The sequence below is a fragment of the Bos taurus genome, chromosome 9, assembly GCF_002263795.3.
Source record: "Bos taurus isolate L1 Dominette 01449 registration number 42190680 breed Hereford chromosome 9, ARS-UCD2.0, whole genome shotgun sequence".
In the NCBI taxonomy this organism is placed as follows: domain Eukaryota; kingdom Metazoa; phylum Chordata; class Mammalia; order Artiodactyla; family Bovidae; genus Bos; species Bos taurus.
Window position 1 is genome coordinate 84859622 of NC_037336.1, and position 23562 is coordinate 84883183.

Below are 23562 nucleotides of genomic sequence, written 5' to 3' on the forward strand. Positions count from 1 at the left end.
TCTTTATGCTTTCACCATTCTCTGTTTTCTTCCCTGTTATCTCCTCAGGAATTCTGATTCTCTTTCTCCACAAGCACCAGTTTATTGGGTTGCTACCCTCCAACTTTGGGGCTTTGATTTAAAAAACTGTCTCCTATATTTCTCTAATGGTAATCAACTACTTTGCCTTTTTTGTTGGTCAAAAGCATATAATTCAGGATATTCCTGCAAGGGTTGAACATGGATTTAATTGCTAAACTGCATTAGTTGACTGGGGCTGCTATAACAAAATACCACAGAGTGGGTGATATAAACAACAAAAATTTATTTTCTCACAATTCTGGAGGCTGGAAGTCCAAGGTCAAGGTGTGGGCAGGGTTCATTCCATTCTGAGGACTCTTCTTGGCTTGCAGATGGCCATCTTTTCCCTGGGTCTCCTCTCTGTGCGTTGTCTGTGTCCTAATCTTCTGATCGCCTCTTATCTTATAAGGGCACCAGTCCTATTGGATGAGAGCCCACCCATATGACCTTATTATCCTGTAATTACCTCTTAAAGGCCCTATCTTCAATACAGTCATATTCTGGAATTCTGGGGCTTAGGACTTCAACATGTGAATTTTGGGCAGGACACAGTTCAACCCATAACACTGACATAAAGGGGTTGCATCTATATTCTACTACCTGACAGGCAGTCATGCTGTTGGGGTTTAAGTCAATCTGGGTATGTGTTGAGATCTGAGCTTGACTCTAAGGCTGAAAGTGGCTAGTTGCTCAGAAGCTGATGGATCTAGGTGGTTGCTCAGTGAAGGTGATCCGTTCTGAAGAGCTCTGCTGCTGCTAAGTCACTTCAGTCGTGTCCGACTCTGTGCAACCCCACAGACGGCAGCCCACCAGGCTCCCCGGTCCCTGGGATTCTCCAGGCAAGAGCACTGGAGTGGGTTGCCATTTCCTTCTCTAGTGCATGAAAGTGAAAAGTGAAAGTGAAGTGGCTCAGTCGTGTCCTACTCTAGCGACCCCATGGACTGTGGCCTACCAGGCTCCTCTGTCCATGGGATTTTCCAGGCAAGAGTACTGGAGTGGGGTGCCATTGCCTTCTCTGTCTGAAGAGCTCAGTCTCTCCCAAATCCAGAAGCAGTCCTTATTACAATAGTTTTAAGTAAGTTTGGAAAGGAAGAAGATAAGTCCGTAGCACGATTGCATGATGTTTACTAGAGAACAACGAGCTAAGCAAGTGCTCGACAGCATGTATAGTTGATGAGATCTCAGGCGCTCAGGTTAGATGCCCTGGGCTCCATCATTTTTGATTTGTGTAACCTCCAACAGAGATGGCTTAATCTTTCTCTGCCACTCTTTTCTTATCTATAAATGAAAGATAATGTTCCCTACCTTATAAGATTGTTCTGAAGATTAAAGGAGAAAATGTATACCAAGCATTTATCACAGTGCTTGGTACATAGTAAGCATTCAGGAAGTTAACTAATATGTGTTCAATGTTTAGCTGCTGTTAGAGATAAAAATGGTGAATCTTTTCACAGGCATGTTAACAGGAGAACTATTAGCAAAATATTTGTCTTTCCAGCCATATTTGTATAAATAAAGTAAACTTTTTCTTATATATTTAAAAAATATTTTAAATATAGTTCTGGTAACCTTATCAAATAATGTGTACTTTTTATTCTTGTGTACACCATAATATTTTTGAAAAATAACTCTCCTTGGCCTTAATCCAACAATTTGAGAAATATCAATTTAGATGTAACTTCAATTTCAGTTCAGTCACTCAGTCATGTCCGACTCTTTGCAACCCCGTGGACTGCAGCACACCAGACCTCCCTGTCTATCACCAACTCTGGGAGTTTACTCAAATTCATGTCCACTGAGTTGGTGATGCCATCCAACCATCTCATCCTCTGTTGTCTCCTTCTCCTCCTGCCTTCAATCTTTCCCAGCATCAGTCTTTTCCAATGAGTCACTTCTTCGCATCAAGTGGCCAAAGTATTGGAGTTTCAGCTTCAGCAGCAGTCCTTCCAATGAATATTCAGGACTGATTTCCTTTAGGATTGACCTAGGTAGATTTATCTTCTAGAATTGAACATTTGATTCTGTTAACAGTATAAATTTAATTGTCTTACTTATGTGGAGTAGATGCAAATAAGTTATTTCTTTGTGTTAAGATACCCAGAACAATTGGATACCATTACCATTTTGTTACAGATAATGTTATAGGAAGGTTTGCATAAAGAAAGGATGGCATTCACAGAAAATGCTGAATAAACTCACTGGTAATGATTTTCTTGAACCTTTTGTGCTTTCTGCCTACTTCTTCCCACTTTGAGCAAAGCAATTTATTATTAATGCTTTTCATACCACTTTGCTAGTCCTATACTCACTTTAGCATATTTTGAAACATCCAATAAAAATGAGTTGGGCACTTATAAATACTTTGTAATATATGGCTATTTTTTTTTTTAACAAAGGGATTGGATTTCATTTTGGCCACTCGTGCTTCAGCGATGGCCACAGAAGGAAAGAGCTATATGGCTATTTCGAATAGTATCATAAAATAATTCTTTCAAAAGTTGCCCAGTTTATACAATGCAAATGGTAACTGAGATACTTATGATTTGTATTGCATGTTTAAAAGAATAAAGTCAGCAGAAAAGGTTTGTTAGTTTTAGTAACAGATTGAAAGGACATTTAAAAATGTCATAAATAGTTGGGACTCTTCAGCATCTTTTTTTTTTCCCCTTAAGATAGATTAGTCTTTACCACATGTGGAAAAGGTACTTTTCTAATATTTATCATCTCCTTTAAACAATCCTACAAACAGAGCTATCCAGCAAACATATTCAGAGGTTCTGCCACAGGAAAGGAAGTATTTGTTCTTTGTGATTGGGATTTCTCTTTAGCAATAATTACCATAAGGACAAATATCATATGATACTGCTTATATGTGGAATCTAAAAAAGTACAAATGAGCTTATTTACAGAATAGAAACAGGGTTATAGGTGTAGAACACAGTCTAATAGCTACTGGGGGAAAGAGGTTAGGGATAGCCTGGGAATGACCTATACACACTGTTACATACGAAACAGATAACTAATAAGGACCTACGGTATAGCACAGAGAACTCTCCTCAGTATTCTGTAATAACCTCCATAGGAAAAGAATCTAAAAGAGTGGACATATGTATAACTGATTCACCTTGCTGTACAGCAGAAAGCAGCACAACATTGAAAATCAACTATGCTGTGTGTGTGCCTCGTCGTGTCCGACTCTTTGCGGTCTCATGAGCTGTAGCCCACCAGGCTCTTCTGTCCATGGGATTTTTCAGGCAAGAATACTGGAGTGGGTTTCCATTTCCTTCTCCTGGGCATCTTCCCTACCCAGGGGTCGAACCCATGTCTCCCGCTTTGCCAGGCAGATTCTTTAGCTGCTTAGCCATCCAATACAAATGAAAAAAAATTAACCTTTTAAACTACAAGTAGAGGTGACTAGGAAAGGAATCAGGTTAATACTAGTGTAGGAATGTTTTCAGTAATAATTACTTACCACGATCTTATACACGTGTGTCACATACACACATGCACATTTTTCTTGTTGGCATTTACCTTGGAGCAGGGCCGGTGGGCAGTGTGCAGGAGGCAGGTGCAGAGAGCTTTTTGTAAGTGATAGGGCATGTCAGTTCTCATTTCCTTTCTGCAGAGAAGTGCAAAGTGAAACAGCCCACGGTACCCTCTGGGGCCTGCCAACTCCCTCCTTTTGCTGGCATCCTAGAGATGTGCCATCCAGCCCCCACCCCTGCCTTCTCAACCACAACTGGCTGGTCGTTTTTGTTTTTTAAATCTTTGTGGTGACTACTGAGGGTTGTGAAATTAATTAATTAAGCAGAACAAACAGTGAGAAGCAAACCTTACCAAGGCTTTGCTGTAAATGCTAAGGATCACCAACTAAAAGGCAGAAATCAGGGGTGCAGAGTGGCTTGGGCTGGAGTTGAGGAGTTGGCGAGATGCATGGCCGGGCTGTGCTTCCTAAACTCTGGGAGAAAAGTCCTTGGTTCTGAGCTCTGGGCATTTTGCATAACCAGCCTTCTTTGCAATTTCTGCCATTTGACGTCTTAATCTGTTATTCTAAGAACTACCAAATCACATTACACAGATCCAAGTTAATCCAAGTTAACCTCTGAACTTGACCTACTTTCATTTAGAATTAGCCTTATTTAAAATTGTAAACTACTGTCTTGACTGTGGCACATTAAACAGTGTTCTGTTTATGAAACATGCCTTTTTCTCCCCACTGTAGATCCCTTCTGGCTTGAGAAGTCTCTGTAACAAAACCAGAATATACATTTCAATTATCCCAGGGCACTTGAACTTTCAAGGATTTAAAAATAATGTATATATTTTTCTTTTCCATTTTGGAAACCAAAGAGATTCTTTAGGATTGAAAATGCTCAATTGGTTTTTGTTCTAATGTTTCCGAAAAAAATTTAAACTTGTTTTTGTGAATGAAGTCCAGTCCACATATGAAATCTATACCCAAGTCACAATAGTTATGATTATGTAAATTGTAGAAGTGAATTTGGCGCAACACTTAAAATATTCTGCCTGAAATTGCAGTACTTAATTGTAATCTTAGATGACTGTCAGGATAATTGCTGTTTTAAGTCTCTTCAGTCTATAAGATGTGAAGGCAGGCCCTTGTCTTATTTACCTCTTCAACCCCAAGGCAGGACACCATGCCCGGTGCCTGGCAGGCACCCACTGAATGGAATGTGCGCTAAGAGGACACTTGCCTCCATTTTCATCTTGCTGATTAATTTCAACAAACGAGCAACCAACATTCAAGTCAGAACCATGCTATTTATTATTATGGGTTGGTTTCCAACACAAGCATTCAGCCCAAAGCAACAAAAGCATACTGTGAGAATCACTTGGGTATTATGGAATTTATCATAAGGGGTGTAAGTGTTAGTTGCTCAGTCGTGCCCGACTCTTTGCTACTCCATGGACTGCAGCCCACCAGGCTCCTGTGTCCATGAGATTTTCCAGACAAGGATACTGGATATCTTTTTGTAAGTGATGTGCTATGCATCATTTATATCAGTTACATGTGTAATATGTTTATGAATGTATCTGTGTGCATTCATTTCCCTCCTGTGAAAGTGAAAGTCGCTCAGTCATGTCTGACTTTTTGCGACCCCATGGACTTTACAGCCCATGGAATTCTCCTGACCAGAATACTGGAGTAGGTAGCTGTTTCCTTCTCCAGGGCATCTTTCCAACCCAGAGACTGAACCAGGGTCTCCTGCATTGCAGGCAGATTCTTTACCGGCTGAACTACTACGGAAGCCCTTCCAGCTTGTTGTTGTAATTCAGCAGCACCGTGCCCTGCTGGGTCATGGTCGCCACCCCGGGTCCCCGCTGCTGCAACCACGGTTACCACCTCCCTGCCGGCACCTGCGCACTGCCTTGGTTTGTCCTGACCCCTGGGGAGCCAGTTATTAAATATTAACTGAACTCCACTGAGGAGGCCTTATTGTGTGAGTTACCTTTAGGAATTTAAGTAGTCAAAGTTAACTTAAATTCTTCTGAACTGAGATTTTACACACCTGCCATGCAGCTTGGTCCCAGGAATGGTCAGACCTTGGGCAGGGGAGGAGTCTGGTGGCACTGCCAGAGGTGGGGTGGGCAGGTTAGGAGCTCAGACTCTAACTGGGGGCCCAGGCCCACCCATCTGTGGAACCCAGGGATGGAGCCAGGTCTTTTGGAGATGAAGGCTTGCCAAATTGAGTGGGTGGGCCACTTTCAAGGAACAAAATGCACAATTAGGTCAAAGCCCTGGGAAAAGCCCAGGTATGAAGCCCAGAAGCTTCAGTGTGTATGTGTTAGTCACTCAGTCATGTCCGACTCTTTGTGACCTCATGGATTATAGCCTGCCAGGCTCCTCTGTCCATGAGACTTTCCAGTCAAGAATACTGGAGTGGGTTGCCATTTCCTTCTCTAGGGGATCTTCCTGATCCAGGGATTGAACCCAGGTCTCCTGCATTGAGGGCAGATTCCTTACTATCTGAGTCACCAATGAAGCCTTCATGGCAGACCTGACTTTGATCAAGTAAAGGGAGCATTTTAGGGATCAGGCAAAGCTTTCAGGGACAACAGGATTGTAAGACATGATACCCAGGAAGCTTAGTGGTGGCAAAAGACAGTAAGAGACTTACTGAAAAAGGGTGAGGATTCTGTATTAGAGGATCAGAATAAATCAGTAGGGTGTGTGCATGGTGTGTGTGTTTGTGCATGTATGTGTGGAGAGAAAAAGAAGGAGAGAGTGAAAGTCTGATTTATTTTAAGGCATTGGCCCACATGATTGTGGGGGCTGGCGTGTCTAAACCTGCAGGCCAGGCTGGAGACTCAGGAAAGAGCTGATGTTGTGGTCTTGAGTCCAAAGTCAGTCTGAAGACAGAATTTCTTCATTCTTGGGAGACCCGGTTTTTCTCTTAAGGCTTTGAACTAACTGGATGAGACCTACCCATGTTGTTCAGGCAAAACTGCTTTAGTCTGTTGTAGGTTGATTTAAATGTTAACCACATTAAAAAAAAATATCTTCATAGCAATGTCCAGACTGTCTTGGGGCACCATAGCCAAGCCACATTGATACAGAAAATGAACCATCGCAAACCCCAATGTGAACTCCCCACTTGGACACAACAAAGGGTGGGAGGGGGTCAGGTCACCTCCTGCCACAGTGTGATGGTCTGCCATACCTAGCACGCAGCAGAACGACACAGGTGGATTTTGGGGGGGTTGATCCCTGCTTTGCCATTGGCTACTTTAGTTTGGGGTCTTGAGTGAGGTGAACGCTTTAGCCTTTTCAGCCTGTCTCCTTCCTTATAAAATGACAGTTTTTGTAGAGACATGCTTTGTCAGAAGTGAAATGGCTGGGGTTTTCAATTTTTTTGTAGTACCCTTTATGAAGCAAAAATCTCATAAGGAATTCCCAAGCAGAGTTAACAGGAGCTTGTCTGAAAGAACAGTTAGGGCAAGGAGTAAGAGTCAGATAACACATACACAGCAGGTTGGGTAACTCATCGGTTTGAGAATCACTGATTCATGTCATTCTAACCCTCTTTCCCATCCTGGCTTTGACAAAATCAAGATTTGAAGTCACATTTCTCCTGGCTGCAAAATTGGCTAGAAAATTCTCTGTTGAAAGTTGTGTCATTTACCCTGGTTTGCACTGATTTGCATAAACACAAGTGTACATTTTGACATCTAGAAACATTTTTTTATGATTTTTAAATGAGAATTTCCTCTGCTCACTCCTCTGGAGAAAGTTCTAGTGAGAGCAAGTCAGAAACTTAGAAAAAAAAATTTATTGGTGTACAGTGGATTTAAGATGTGTTAGTTTCTACTGTCTAGCAAAGTGAATTGAATTAATTATACATCTGCATATAACCACTCTTTATTATTTTCCGGTATGGGTCATTACTGGATAGTAAAGTCAGAATTATAGAACTTACTTGAACTTACATAAAAGTGAGAAAATTTTAATTAAAAAAAATTTACTATCAGAGTCTTTGCTTTGCCATGTCTATAGGTTTGATTTGCTTGGAGCCAAACTGGATATTATGACAACATTTAGGTCTAAATAACTTGAGGAAGAACATCTAAACCTAAAATTATGGAACTCTGGAGTACTGGGAATTATGGGCAGTTTTTAAAAATACTTCAGCACGATGAGGGCATGATTTCTGTTGATGAACTTACAGTTGATAAGAAAAATTTGTGAAATATTACATGTGTAAATTAAGTGATAGCTTAAGGCAGCAAAGATGGGGAAAGCAGGGGGGCTGCTAGTTGAACTGAGTTTAGAATAAGGAGGATGAATCCTTCAGGGTGGGGTGATCTGGGAATTTCTAACATAAAGGATGAAATTTGAGTCAGGTTTAGATATGAATTGAGAGAAGGAATGGAAGCATTCCAGGAGAACGTGAAATATAAGCAAACACATATAAGCAGTGGGAAAGGAATGTTCAAGGGAGAGCAAAATCCTTTTTTTTTTTAAAGTATATTCAAAAATAAGATACTCAAAGGAGATTAAGGCCCTTCAGATGCCAGTGCATTGTGATTGGAAAATTATAATGCATGCAGTTTATAAAAAGGCTCCCTATGGTGGCACAACCTCATTAAAAGAAAATTGTTAGTTTTGCAGGGCTGTAACCTCTATAGTGGACATTAGGCAAATTAGTAGGAGTTAGTATATAGGAAATTTAATTTTAATAGGATGGTTACACTGCATGCTGAACCCTGTGATGTAATAGTAAATACTATAGCTACACAGATATGTGCATTCATGTGAACGCCAGTATTTATGGAATATATTGAAGAGGCAGTTATTACATCATTAGCTATTAAACTTGCACATAAAGTTATGTTCATAATATCACCATCCCTTCCAGTGGCTTGGTGGCCCTGTTCATTGCTTATATGTGTGCCGACGAGAATGTTGTCATTATAAACTTTTTGTAAATGGAGTGACATCCTTTGGTCATTTTTAGTAAGGAGATTGATGCTGCTGCTGTTGGGACTGTTGCAGTCCCCATCACATCCGATTGGTGAGGGTGGCTGTGGCAGTGATTTGTTGTTTGTTGTTCAGTCTCTGAGCCCTGTCTGACTCTTTGCAACCCCATGAACTGCAGCATGCCAGGCTCCCCTGTCCTCCACTATCTCCTGGAGTCTGCTCAAATTCATGTAAAGAGTCACTGATGCTGTCTAACCATCTCATCCTCTGCTGCCCCCTTCTCCTCTTGCCCTCAGTCTTTCCTAGCATCAGGGTCTTTTCCAATGAGTCAGCTCCTTGCATCAGGTAGCCAAAGTATTGGAACTTCAGCTTCAGCAACAGACCTTTCAATGAAGATTCAGGGTTGATTTCCTTTAGGATTGACTGGTTTGATCTCCTTGCTGTCTGTCTAAGGGATTCTCTGGAGTCTTCTCCAACACCACAATTCGAAAGCATCAGTTCTTTGACTCTCAGCCTTCTTTATTGTCTAACTCTCACATCCATACATGACTACTGGAAAAACCATAGCTTTGACTATACGGACCTTTGTCATCAAAGTGATGTCTCTGCTTTTTAATATCCTGTCTAGGTTTGTTGTAGCTTTTCTTCCAAGGAGCAAGCGTCTTTTAATTTCGTGACTGCAGCCACCATCCACAGTGATTTTAGAGCCCAAGAAAATAGTATCTGTCACTGCTTCCACTTTTTCCTCTTCTATATGCTGTGAAGTGATGGGATGCCATGATCTTAGTTTTTTGATGTGGTTTGGGGAGGGATGCACTGTTTAATATGCTTTTGTGGATGGTATATTCTATTTATCTGTTCTGTTTTTCTTTTTTCATATTATGATTTTCCTTAGAAATGTAAAATCCTGGTGATTAAGAAACCATCCACATAGTTTTGCTCCAAAATTGACTTCCCCTAATTTGGCAGTGTAAAATGCTCTTATTGCTTGAGACAAAGCAAATGCTTTCAAAGTTAATTCTGAATAGCTGAAATTCTTTGGCAACAAAATAATTCTGAATACTAGCAGAAAATTTATGGATTTCAATTAGAGTTTGTAGGGTATCATAATTCCAGTTTTATATTCCATGCAGTTCAGTGTTTTGGACTTTTAATGGGGCCAGTGCAGTAATAATAAAAGTGATTCAAAATGCACCCAGTAATTACAGAGATTTGCTGTTGCCTTTGCATTAAAAATGATGATGATTTACACTCAGTGAAATTGCGGTCTGTGGCTCTATTTAGGGTATTCTTGCTATTAAGCTGCTTATTAGTTATGGTCAGTGATTTAAAGCTTAAGAGCTGTATTAGAGGGCTGTGAAATTATTTATTCTTTAATAGATAATAGTAAATTTGAAACAGACGTTAGGTTAATTATAATCTTGTACATTAAGAATATGTATTAGCCCTTTGTCTTTTCTTAGGTCTTTTGAAATTCATTTCAAGTAAATGGCAGATGGGTGATTAGGTTAGAAATCCTGGTATATTCACTGCTTCTCCTGGTTTCTAAATGGTTAAACACCTTTTCTGAATGTTCAGGGAAATAATTTGACTTCTCATTGTGAGTCCTTCTCTCTGCTAAACAATTGCTTGTTTTTACTTTCAACTTGTCCTTGTTCCAGGTTGACATTGCTTAAATTAGGCTGAGAAGATCATAGGGTTAGCCCCATCTTCTGACGTGAGGGTCAGTGTGGGACAGAGATGTGGTTGAGGCCAATACACTTTTAAAACTGGTACTGCAGGAAGGAGTTTGTCATTATTCCTACTGCTGATAATTACATGTATGTTATAAATTTGCATGTGTATATGTGCTCCTCATTGTAGTTTTATGTAAGACAGAAATTATCCAGTGTAAATATCAGATGTGTCAGAATGTGAGTTTCTCATAACAGTAATTAAATTTGATATTCAAGTTCCTGTGTTAATGTCCTCGTATAATGCTTAGATGTTGCACTGAATCAAGAAAAAGTCTAAGATAAAGAGATTCTGTCCAAACTTGTTAAATTAAATCAAATGAGCAAATACACATGTATTATTTAGGATAAATTAATATTATTAAGTTGTGCCATAATAAGAAAATGACCCCCTACTCAATTTCAAAACCTTAACAGATACTTATGTATGGCCCCAAGAAAGTCTAGTATTTGTTGGTGGAGGCTGTCTTCCACACAGTGACTCAGAGATCCAGACTCCCTCTATCTAGTGTCCTGTCATCTCAGCACAAGGCCTCTTCAGGGACAAGAGTGCTTGAGATTGGATCTTGCTATTTTTAAAGAGTGTGACCTGGAGATGACTTCTATTATTTCTACTTAAATCCTGTTTGCCAGAACTCCATCATATCCCTAACATATTTGTAGGGGAGCCTGAAGCAGTAATCTTCCTTTGTGCCAAGGAAAAGGCAGAGCCGTCAGCGTGTTCCCTCTGCTGCAATATGCAAATACTTCTGAACTCTGTGTATAATCATGTGAATTTATCATTGGAAAAATGCCAGGAAGGCATGACATCATTTGAGCAGTTTTATCATCCCCCCATCCCCCTACTCCATGTGCCAAGAATCGATAAGAAAATCAGCTGGTTGTACCCAGTTTCCTGTCACTTGTGCTGCGGCACATTTTAGTTTTTCCTAGCTTTTCTCTTTCCTTCCTTTAGAGAAGTTGGTGACCCAGCACAGCTGAGACACTGCACCTGGGCAGGGTAAATCATACAGTATGTTCGCCCTGAATCTGTCCCACATTGGCTCCCACTTTTTCATCGCTGATCCTCCTCCCTTTTTGTTCCCAGAAAATTCCCCTCATTTCATTAGAATTAATGATGCACATTCTGAAGGTGGGAAGGAGTCATTATTTAGCCATTTAAGATAAGGAGCAGCGGCTGCACTTTGCTGGAGCAGCCATGAAGAGACACCCCACATCCAAGGTAAGAGAAACCCAAGTGAGATGGTAGGTGTTGCGAGAGGGCATCAGAGGGCAGACACACTGAAACCATAATCACAGAAAACTAGCCAATCTGATCACATGGACCACAGCCCTGTCTAACTCAATGAAACCAAGCCATGCCGTGTGGGACCACCCAAGACGGGTGGGTCATGGTGGAGAGGTCTGACAGAATGTGGTCCACTGGAGAAGGGAATGGCAAGCCACTTCAGTATTCTTGCCTTGTGAACCCCATGAACAGTATGAAAAGGCAAAAAGATAGGATACTGAAAGAGGAGCTCCCCAGATCGATAGGTGGCCACTGACTCATTTGAAAAGATCCTGATGCTGGGAAATATTGAGGGCAGGAGTAGAAGGGGACGACAGAGGATGAGATGGTTGGATGGCATCACCGACTCAATGGACATGAGTTTGGGTAAACTTTAGGAGTTGGTGATGGAGAGGGAGGCTTGGCATGCTGCGGTTCATGGGGTCACAGAGTCGAACACGACTGAGCGACTGAAACAGAACTGAACAATAGAACACTAGGTTGATAAATCTGGTTACATGTTGTATTAGTTTTCTCTTGCTGCATGACAAGTTTCCACCAACTTAATGGTTAAAAATAACCCTCATTGGTTATCTCACAGTTAGTTCTGTAGGTCCACACTCTGGGCAAGTTGGCTGGATTCTCTGCTCAGGGTCTTAGAAAGCCAAAGCCAAGGTATCAGTCAACTTGGGCTCTTATCTGGAGTATTTGGGGGAGAATCTGCTCCTAAGATCGTTAAGTTGTTGGGAGAATCCAATTTGTTCAGCTGTAGATTCGAGGTTCCTACATTTTTGCTGGCTGTAGGGTTGGAGACGACTGTGTGACTTCACTTTCACTTTTCACTTTCATGTATTGGAGAAGGAAATGGCAACCCACTCCAGTGTTCTTGCCTGGAGAATCCCAGGGATGGGGGAGCCTGATGGGCTGCTGTCTATGGGTCACACAGAGTTGGACACGACTGAAGTGACTTAGCAGCAGTGCTGGGCAACCAGGGGCTGACTGTATTCCTTCTCATGTAAGCCCTTCCATCTTCACACTGGAAGTGGTGAGCCAACTCCTTCTCTTGCTCCCAGTTTCTCTGTCTTCTAGCCAGAGGAGCATTGTGTTTTAAAATGACTAGAATTAGATTAAGCCAACCCAAAGAATCTGCGTTTTGTCATATAGTGTAATTTAATCATGGGAGTGACATCATGTTTTCATGGGTGTCAGCCTTACTCAAAGGGCAAGGGGTTTAGAGAAAGGCGAGAGTCAGTGATGACATTCTTCGAATTCTGTCTCCCTTAGGTGTTTCTGCCCAGGATAGGTTCGGGAGGAAGTTTTTGTTGTGCAGAACCTGTTTTTTTTTCCTCCCCCAAACACAGCTTTGAAAGGGAAGAAATCTTTCTACAACAGGAGTTAAATGCAGGTAGGGGAAGAGGAGGAAACTGAGGTTGGTGAGGTGGGAGGATGAATTTTCTTGCAAAGTATTCATGATGTATACAAAATACTTAAAAAGCAACTTAATTTGGATAATGGGGATATAAAATAGCTTATTTTTTTTAAAATTAAGACTGCTGCTGCTACTGCTGCTAAGTCGCTTCAGTCGTGTCCGACTCTGTGGGACCCCATAGATGGCAGCCCACGAGGTTCACCCGTCCCTGAGATTCTCCAGGCAAGAACACTGGAAAAATTAAGACTATAATCATAAAAATGCATTTAATAAATAAAGCGAGAAAAGAATAAAATACTGGGCAATTAAAAGAGAGATTTAGTGGAGAATGGGACATGGGGGAGAGCACAGAGACTGAAACATTCAGAAATCTTAGTAGAGTAGCAATAGCCCTTAAAGGATAATGTTGCTGTGTCTAACAGCCAGGTTGCTCTTTACATACACAGTGTCATAATTTTCTTACATGTTGCCAGTTCAGAGAGATCACCACTCAGAGATGGGCATCCCACCTCTCCCCTTCAAACTGCTAGTACTGTCTTTAAAGACCTGCCCTAATTTGAAGTTGTCTCGGTTATTTGCACATCTCATTGTTTATTCTCTCTATCCCCTCCCCCTCCCTAAAGTGTACACTCCATGAAGGGAGGGGCATAGCTGCCTTGCTCTTCTAGGCATTGCACCCAGTGCCTAGAACTGTGCTGTGCACAGGATGAGCACTCAGGAAATACAGATGGAATGAATAAACGACTGGAATGGTCTACCACCCTTTCATCATTGGCCCCTGAGGCAGATCAAATTAAATAAAGGCTTGGAGGTTACAGTTTTCTCTCCCAAATAGGGACTCCCTTTATTTCAATGAGGCTCTTCTAACCTCTTCCCTCTTCCCACTTGGTTGTTTCATCTAATAGAATTCTGATGATACTTAAGTTTGTATTCATACAAAGACCTCGATGTTTCTGGTCAGCAGGCTGATATATCAAATGTTCTAACTGTAACATGCTTACTTGCAGTGGTATTTATTAATAAATTAAATTGAATTTTGTCTTGTCGGGGAATGCTTGCCTTGCTATTTAAATTGTTTCATTGTTACATTAAGTTGTTAAATTAAAAAAAAAGAGAGTTTCTGTAAAGTGTTTATACTTTTCAGGTAACTTGAATATAAAATGATGATGAATGTTCCCTATCAACCTTGCCCTGGAATGGGAATACAGAGAATTGAAGCCTCGGCCCAGGTCTGTCATTAATGTCCTTAGAAGTCAACATTATTTGTGATTTCTGAGAATCATTTCAACATCCATAAGATGAAGAAATTCACAGCATAGGACGTGTGATGGTTTCTTATCCTTCCCCATGAGGTATCCCTCATGCTTTTTTCTTCTTCATTGGAAAAAGATTTAGTTTCTTTGATTGAGACTTAATATTCCTAAATATTGATTGCCATGTGCTCAAAGAAAAGATGGTACCATGAAAGAATTTTCACAGGGTTCCTTAAAGTGAATTGCTCCTCTTACCCTTGGCTTTTCTCCTGTGAAAATGAAAGTATAGAGTAATAGACTGTGTTACTGTATTCTCAGTCACCTTGCTACATTATATGCCTTTCTCCCGAAGGATTATATATTCCAGCCCTTTGAATTAAATTTAGGCAGATGGCATGTTTTAGTCAAAGAAAGGTGAGTAGACGTGATACGGACCTCTTCCAGGCAAAAGCTTTATAAAACCATGCAGAGTTCACAAATTTAATATCTTCCGTCAAACCGCAATAATCGGCTATGTTTTTGATGGAGACTGATTTGTCAGCTTTGGTCCTGGAGTCATGAAAATGTCCCAGAATCATAGCATACCCACCTTGGAATTGCATCATGAGTAAAAAGAAAGCTTTGTAGTTGGAATTCATTGAAATCATGGGGTCATTTGTTACTGCAGCATAAGTGGCCCATCCTCACTCATACACATGCTGACGCTTGTGTACATCAGTTCAAATCATCTTGGCCTTATTTCTTATCCCACTCACTGCTGAGTGAACAGTTCTGCACAAGCTTCAACAGGTAGCTCTGAGATGTAGCCTGACGGCTCATTGGCTCAAGCCTGTGCTTCTTGTTTTATAGCCAGGATCTCCTTTGACTTTGTCAGTAGCTCCTATGAGAGCCGACTGGGCACTCAACGTGTGTAAACACGAAGTGCAGAAAAATGACCACCCACGAAGCAAACCTTGACAAGTGGGTAATAGAAGATGAGGGCTAAATGTTTCTTCTTTCTTCTCTCGCATGCATGGTTTTGAAATGCATTTCCTGAGGTTCCTCTGACCATCTTACAGAATCAAACAGCACATCACAGAGTGGTCAGTTGCATCCTTGTGTTTATTTCACTCTCCCTGGCCACTATTTCTGCTCTCTGGGATCACATTCTCAAATAAATGACTGTACCTAAAGCTTTCATCTCAGTTTCTGTTTTTGGAGGAGCCAGTCAGACATTTTTTTAATTGACCCAATTAGAACATTATCTACCACTAGAGTGAATTCTTTAAGTAATTCAGTGGTGTCAACTTTAACTTGACACTGTAAAGGATTTTACTACATTTATAGAAGCTCGTGAAGCAAGCATAAGCACTTTGTTACTCAGCCTGGAAGTTATTGTTAGATTTGCTGATTCCAAAACACGACTTTCCCCTCCACCTCACAGAGATTAATTTCCTGTCCTGAGTTCTCAGTCCATTCTGATGCTGTAACACAGACTTTATTTGGGAGGAATCATGTATTTTTGAGGTTCAGTGATTTATTGACTAACATACTGTTGGGGTTCCCTGGTGGCTCAGATGGTAAAGAATCTGCCTGCAATGCAGGAGACCCAAGTCCTGTCACTGGGACAGGAAGATCCCCTGGAGGAGGGCATGGCTACCCACTCCAGTATTCTTGCCTGGAAAATCCCATGGACAGAGGAGCCTGGCGGGCTACAATCCATGGGGTCACAAAGAGTCAGACATGACTGAGTGACTAACACTACTACTATTACTACTAGGCGAATGTTTATTTGTTTAAGTTTTATTTATTCATTTTAAAAGCCAATTAGATCTTCACCTTTCCTCAGTTGAATTTTCTTTTATAACAGGTGTCACAGAGTTCCTTGCATGAACAATGGAATGGATTGAATAAAGTAGGCAGATGTTTAAATGTTAATACAGAATTGTGGTTTTGGTGAAACTGTTGCTTTGGGGAGCTCCAAGTGGCCAGTCCACTGACAGAGACAAGTGGAACGTGTGTCTGCATCGTGGGAGATACTGCCTTGCTTAGGAACTGAATTGGCCAAGGTCCCATAGCGTCTTGGCTCTGTTTCCCCTTCACCTCCTTGTCAGTCTGTTCTCTAGAAGTCTTAAAATCACAGCATGATAAGACCAGAGGGTATCTGAAAATCATCTCATCAAACTCTGTGTTCCATAGATCAGAGGACAAGCCTGTAAAGGTTAAGGAAAATGACCCACTTTGGTGGTAGAAGCAAGAGAAATGGAGGGGGTGCCATTTTGGTTGTTAAGAAGCTACCATTCTTTTCTGACATAATTAAATTCTTGATTGTGATGCTCTTAAATGAACCATGAAATTCTAAGTGCTTCCGATGCAAGTGTGATTTTTAACTAAGGCTTTTTTCCCCCCTAATCTGAATGTTAAGGTGGCAGATGCATAACTAATCTTAGCTGAATCTATATTAAGAAATCAGCAAGGTGTCTTTATTTAACTTGCATCATCTGTGAATATAATGTAGTGTCAAATAACATGATTTTGCACATGATATCCTAAAATAAAAACAACTCTGCCTTCAAAGTGATGGTAGAATGCAGTTATGTGAGAGGTGATTTTACATTAGGTCCCAAAGGAAATGAGAAACACAGAAGAGAATAACTGAAGAACTGGTTCCTAAATGTGATTTCAGCAGATGTTTATACATATTTTTTAATGGGCTTCCCTGGTGGCTCAGAGGGTAAAGTGTCTGCCTGCAATGCAGGAGACCTGGGTTCGATCCCTGGATCAGGGAGATCCCCTGGAGAAGGAAATGGCACCCCACTCCAGTACTCTTGCCTGTAAAGTCCCATGGACAGAGAAGCCTGGTAGACTACAGCCCATGAGATAGCAAAGAGTCGGACACAACTGAGCGACTTCACTTTATACATATTTTAAATACAGTTTTATCTGAGGGACAAAAAGTCAGCTCTTGGGATTGTGTTCCATGTCATACAAGGGAAACTCCTATCAACAATAGGGGGTTTCTGAAATCTCTTGTTATCCTAGTTTTGAATTGTCTGAAAGATGTGCAGTCCATTGAACTTCTCTGTTTTTGCTTGGGGATGTTTCCATGGATCTGTATTAGTTTCAGGAAATTTCGGTCCTTTCTATTATCTCTGGAACCAGACATGATTCTTGCAGAAACTACATGGGATTATCTGTTTCTCTGTTTTTTAACATCTTTGTTACAGTGGGTCAGATTCCTAAAGGAGTAAACAATGAAAAATTGTCAGGCTCAACTGTGGAAGATTGTGTGAAGATGAAAGCAAACTATTCTGATTTAAGTCATAAAAAATGTTGGCCTTTAGCTTATTGAAATACTGCTGTATTCAAGCAGTACTGAACTGTATTCAAGAAGTACTGAAATACTTCTTGACTGGCATACTCACCCATGCATGACTGGAGCAACCACACAGTATTAAAGAAGTTGCAATTCTGGCATTTGACTTTCACTTGGTTAATCTTTTATTTTAATGTATTTGAATTTCTTTAAGAACATGATCTTAGTTTCTGATGATTCCCTTTCTTCTGTGAAAGCATCTTCTAACATGAGAAACCGAGACTCTTAGGAATTAATCCAAGGGTCTTGGAACCTACTTGGGTACCAACTATTCTCAGTGGATTTTTACATAAATACTATGTTTCATATAAATTTATTTGAAGGAGTTCTTGAATTCTTGGTCACTTTTTTATACAACAATGTACATTTTATTTTATTTTTCCTTATTTTTGACTGTATCATGGGGCTTGTGGGATCTTAGTTACCTGATTAGGGATTCACCCACATCCTCAGCAGCTAAAGCTCAGAGTCCTAACCATTGGACCACCAGGGAATTCCCTCTTGGTCACTTTTAAAGCAACAATTTTTCTCAAACAGTGGAAAGAAAGTAAGAAGAATGTAATATGAAGTTACTCTCTTTTGTGGTGTATAGTGGGGGTGTGGGGGTGCATACACACATACCCTATGGCAAAAGTGGGCGGTCTTATGTTTTAAAACAATTAAAAAGAGGTTTTTATGCTTGAATAAGCCGAGAACGACTGCTATGGGAGTTATGTTCTATAGAGCATGCTTCACAAAGCTAAATGAAATTTTTAAAAGTTAATGGCTAGACAGTGCTTAAAGCATACACATTATTCCTGATTTATTCTAATAACATTTGTGGATGACTAACTTAATAATGTTGCCGCACATCCATTATGTTTTTCTTCTGAAGATGTGTCTAAGTATCTGTGCCTCCTTAGGGGTGGGTTTATATCACTCCCTGATTGAATGAAGAAATAGAATTCCATGCCTGTTATGGGGCATGTGTTAGAAAAAACATTCAGACACTTATATCGGCTTACACTGTGCCAGATACTGTTCTAAACCGTCTTGCAACTATTTTCTCTTTTAATTCTGATAATAACTCTCTGAAATGTAGGTAGCACTGTGGTTCCCGTTTCAGATGGGAAAGAAGCACAGAGAAGCTCTGTGTCCATGGCTACCCATCTAGGAAGTCGTCAGCCTGGAGTTTCCTTCCAGAGTCTGAGCATGGATCTCTAACCCTGCACTGCTTCCCCCAGGATTTCACTTCTGTCCTGGCAGGAAGGGATGTGATGATTGCTGAGGAATACCTGGAGGATAGGCTGGTTTGGTTTGAGGAAGTAGACCCATGCTTCCTCCATCCTCCCCCACCCTCCCCGCCTCAACATCTCTCTCACACACATACACACATACAGAGCCACCCTGGACTTACTCTGGACACCTGACATTAGGCTACCTTGAACTGTAACTGTTTGAAGCCCTCTGATTTGTGTTTTGCACCCAAACCTTCTCAGAGTACCACTTCATAACAGCAAGTGTATGTGTGCAAAAGACCTTCAGTGTATGATGGAACTCAGTCCTATTTACATGTTTTGCTGCTTCAGGTAACCCATTTACATGTCCTCAGAGTTCATTTGGACAAGGCTAACATTTTGAGGATTATTCAGAAGACTTCATAAGTACTGTTGATTTCTTTAAAAAAAAAAAAAAACAGTTAGCTGATGGTTCTTAAGACCCAGAACAAGGGCATCAGAGTTTGTGGCTTTCTTGAGATGTTTGAAAGTGTCCCTCTTTCCCCTGCAAAAATCAGAGAAGTGGAGTGATGGAAAATAGCAGAGATCCCCTGAGTAGTGCTTCACTCTGCTGCCACTGAACATGCAAATGTGCTTTCCAAGGAATTGCTAAAGAGGATTATGACAGTTGTCTTGCTTCCCTGCCCATTCCAATTTGGCAGGTGAGGTTAAAGCCCAGTGGAGGCCACGCTTCAGTATTCAGGGAGCTGGGACTGGACGCCAAGAGACAAAGGGTTATTTTTGATCAGAATTGCCTAAGTCACTTCAAAAGCTCTTGCTTTTGTAAAGGCTGGCAAGCACAGTCCCTTTGAGAAGTGTTTCCCTGCCCACCCCTTCCACCCAAGCCAGCCTAGCTGTCTTTACAAACCCTCTCCCCAGAGGAGGAAAGTCAACTCACCTTCAAGGCAGAAAGACTATCTACAGACTTCCTAGTTTCAAGAGGTTGAGGCAGGTAGGGAGCCAGGAAGGTAAATGAAGAGTGGTTGGAAGGAAGGAGTTATTGCAAAGGGCAGAATTATATTCCATACTGATGCACTGGTCTGAGATCCACTGGTGATTTTGTGTGTGTGTGTGTGTGGCCTGTATCTTGACTCTGGTGGTTCTCAATGTGTGGTCCACAGATTCCCTGGGGGTCCCCAAGACTAAGTTTGCAAGGTAATAATTATTTCATAACAATACTCTTTGACATTATTTGCCTTTTTCACCTTGTGGACAATTGCATTAGTAGCACAAAAGCCATTAAGTGTAAAAATGCTATCACATTAATGCCAATCAAGGCAGTGACACTAAACTACGGTAGTGCTTATGGCATTCTTGTACACATGCCAAAAAAAATGACCATTTTTCTTAAAATGTCCTTGATGAAGCAGTAGAAATTAGTAAGCTTATTAACTCTCAACTTTTGAGTACATGTTTTTTGATAACCACTCACAAAGATTTCTGTTGCAAATGGAAATGAATGTGAACCTTGTCTCTCTTACCAATCCCTTCTATTGTTGTCTAAGTTACTAGCTCAACTAGCTGCTTTAGTCGTGGAATATCATTTTCACTTAGAAGAACACTATGGAACAAACTATGGTTACCTATTGGATATTTGGCAGCTAAATTTCTTGAAAGTGAGTAAAGTGAACCTTTCCCTGGTGGCTCAGATAGTAAAGAGTCTGCCTGCAATGTGGGAGACCCAGGTTTGATTCCTGGGTTAGGAAGATCCCCCGGAGAAGGAAATGGCCACCCACCCCAGTATTCTTGCCTGGAAAATCCTGGGAGCCTGGTGGACTACAGTCCATGGGGTCACAAAGAATCATTCACTACTGAGCAACTAGTAATATTTTAAGAAAAACAATGGACAATATATGTTAATGACAAAATTTGAATATTTAAGTAAAACTTACATTAAAAACTTGTGTATGCCACAGTAAAACTGACAGTTTCCCAAGACTTGAAGCCTTTTTTGATGGGGTGGGTGGTGATAGTAGCATGTTTCTTTTTTGACATTGAATGATGATTAAGTGTTAACATTTAGAAGATTTGCATAACTCAGGAACCCAGTACTTTCCAGATGATTAATGCATGATATTACCAAGTCACATATGAGAAAGGATCTGTTAATAGTAGAAGACAGACAGATTTTCATGTAGTTAATGGAGTACAAAAAGTTTATTGATATGGTTTCAGATTTCACATTGTAACTGACTTAAGAAACTATACGTTATCAATTTTGGCATGGTATCATAAGAAGTCTATAATTGTTTACCTAGAAAATCTATTAAAATATTTTCCTCTTTCTAATGACAGATTTCCTTCATATATTTCAACTAAAACAACATACTATCACAGTTCAAGTGTGGAAGATGTAAGTACTTGGTAGCCTATTAAACTAGCCATTAAAGAGATATGCAAAAATGCAAAACAATGCCATGTTTATTATTAATTTGTGGGTAAATATATTTATCTTTCATAAAAATGTTGTTTATGTTAACATGATGAATGTACTATCTTAATTTTTAAATGAATTTAATATTTTAAATATTTCACATTTGCAGTTTCAAATATGGTAAATATCAAGTTATTTTATTTATATATGTGTATATATACATATATATATACATATATATACATATATAATACATATATACACATATATATACACATATATATATGAGTTACAATTCATGAACAAAAGCTCTTTGAAATCCTCAGTGGTTTTTAAAACTACAAATTGTTCCTGGAACCAGATGTTTGAGAACTGCTAATATAGAAATTGCCATGTTGACTAGCTGGAGGTTTCTGAACTGTTAAAGGAGTCAAAAAAGTTCTCCAGGTTGGGAATAGTAACTCCTTCATTACATATCTTTAAGTGTACAATGGAAATTATTTAAATATTTTCCTCTGTGAAATGAAGACCTCTTGGAGCTCAAATATGCTTACATTGCACGTTAAACTCTCATTCTTCAATTCTTCAATAACTGATAGCAGAATAGAAAAATACTGGCGTTTACATTCATTTTTAACTTATTGGAAATAAAAATGCCCACGTATATAGTATGTAATTTGCAGAGAAATACTTACAGGTAGTCACTGAAACCTTTTTTCTTATCTTGCAATTTACAGCAAATCATAAATATTCAGGTATATAAACTAGTGGACATCAAGCAAAATAAAAACGTTCACCCCAACTGCTGACTATTTTATATTTTTGATCTTGTAGGAAATAGTTAAATCTCAGTCTGCATCCTAATATACATGGAGGCCATGCAGAAACACAGTATTTAGTTTTTAATGTATTTTTTATAAATCATATTTTTCCTACATAATTAAATAGTTGGCATCATTTATTTAATAGGATGAAGTTAAAATTTTCTTATATATTATGAATGACATTAAATATAATATCTAAATAAGTATTATGCACATTTCTTACCCTGAATAAAAATGAAATACTTTTTGCTTAAAATCACATTTGCATGTACTGCTGAAAATGAAGTGATTAAAAATACTCCTAAGCTCATTTGAGAAATTATATATTTCTATGAAAGGGTTCCATATTAGTTTCTGAGGGCTGTACCACAGACTGAGTGGCTTAAAGCAACATACATTCACTCTCTAGCAGTTTGGGATTCCAGAAGTATGAAAACACAGTTTTGGTGAGGCCATGCTCCCTTCCAAAGCTTTGAAGGGAGAATTCTTCCTTGCCTCTCTCCTAGCGTCAGGTGGCTCCTGGCATCACTGGGCTTGTATTAATAGCTGCATCACTGCATTCTGCATGTCCATCTTCATATGGCCTTCTTCTTTGTGTGTCTCCTCTCCTCTTGAAAGGACACCAGTGATGGCATCTGCAGAGCTTACATCATCTGCAAAGGCTGTATTTCCAAGTTCACATTCTGGAATTTCAGGTGGCTGTGAGTTTGGGGGGATGTTATTCAACTATTGTACATTCCCAATCAAAAATGGTGGGGGGAATTCCCTGGCGGCCCAGTAGTTAAGACTCCTTACTTCCTATTCAGGGAGCATGGGTTCAATCCCTGGTTGGCTGAGTCCTGCATGCTGTGCAACCAAAATAAATAAGTAAATACATAAATAAAATAAAACAAAAATGATGGGGAGTGCAGACATACTTTTACAAGGGTGAGCTTCACTGTTGGATAGAACGGTTTTGCCACTAATTTGACACTCTCAGGATATCTACACTTGAAAGCCTCAGATTCTTTGTAAAACTGAGTTCAGGACAGCCATCATGTGGGCTTATGGTAAGAAGTAAAGGAGATTATGTTTAAATATGCTGTGTCCTCAGCACAGTGCCTGGCACAGAAGAAGTTTATTCAGTTAATATTAGTAGCTGTTGACTGTTACTGAGGTAGACTTTTTATAATCATAGTATGTACTATAAAGATAAAGAACTAAAGGAACTAAAGAGCCTCTTGATGAGGATGAAAGAGGAGAGTGAAAAAGCTGGCTTAAAACTCACCATTTAAAAACCCAAGATCATGACATCCGGTCCCATCACTTCATGGCAATTAGATGGGGAAAAAGTAGAAACAGTGACAGATTTTATTTTCTTGGGCTCCAAAATCACTGTGGACGGAGACTGCAGCCACAATATTAAAAGGCATTTGCTCCTTGTAAGGACAAACCTAGATAGGGTATTAAAAAGCAAAGACATCTCTTTGCCAACAAAGCTATGGTTTTTCCAGTAGTCATGTATGGATGTGAGAGTTGGACTATAAAGAAAGCTGAGTGCCAAATAATTGATGCTTTTGAACTGTGGTGTT

The 23562-nt window shown here is 40.0% G+C and overlaps 1 protein-coding gene across 4 annotated transcripts in view; it reads left to right on the forward strand.

The window, feature by feature from the left end:
- SAMD5 (sterile alpha motif domain containing 5) overlaps window positions 1-23562 on the forward strand; it is a 141318-nt gene that overhangs the window by 28501 nt on the left and 89255 nt on the right. Inside the window, exon 2 of one of the 4 annotated variants that reach the window (XR_009495803.1) lies at window positions 21089-22686. The exons of 1 other annotated variant lie outside the window; for it this stretch is intronic. Coding sequence is in view for 1 of the 3 variants with exons in the window: in XM_024996846.2 (XP_024852614.1) it covers window positions 21089-21112 (24 nt within the window). In the remaining 2 variants the exon portion in view is untranslated. Of the gene's footprint in view, window positions 22687-23562 lie in introns of all 4 variants that reach the window. 2 more of the 4 variants (XM_024996846.2, XM_059889846.1) reach the window with 2 other exon arrangements.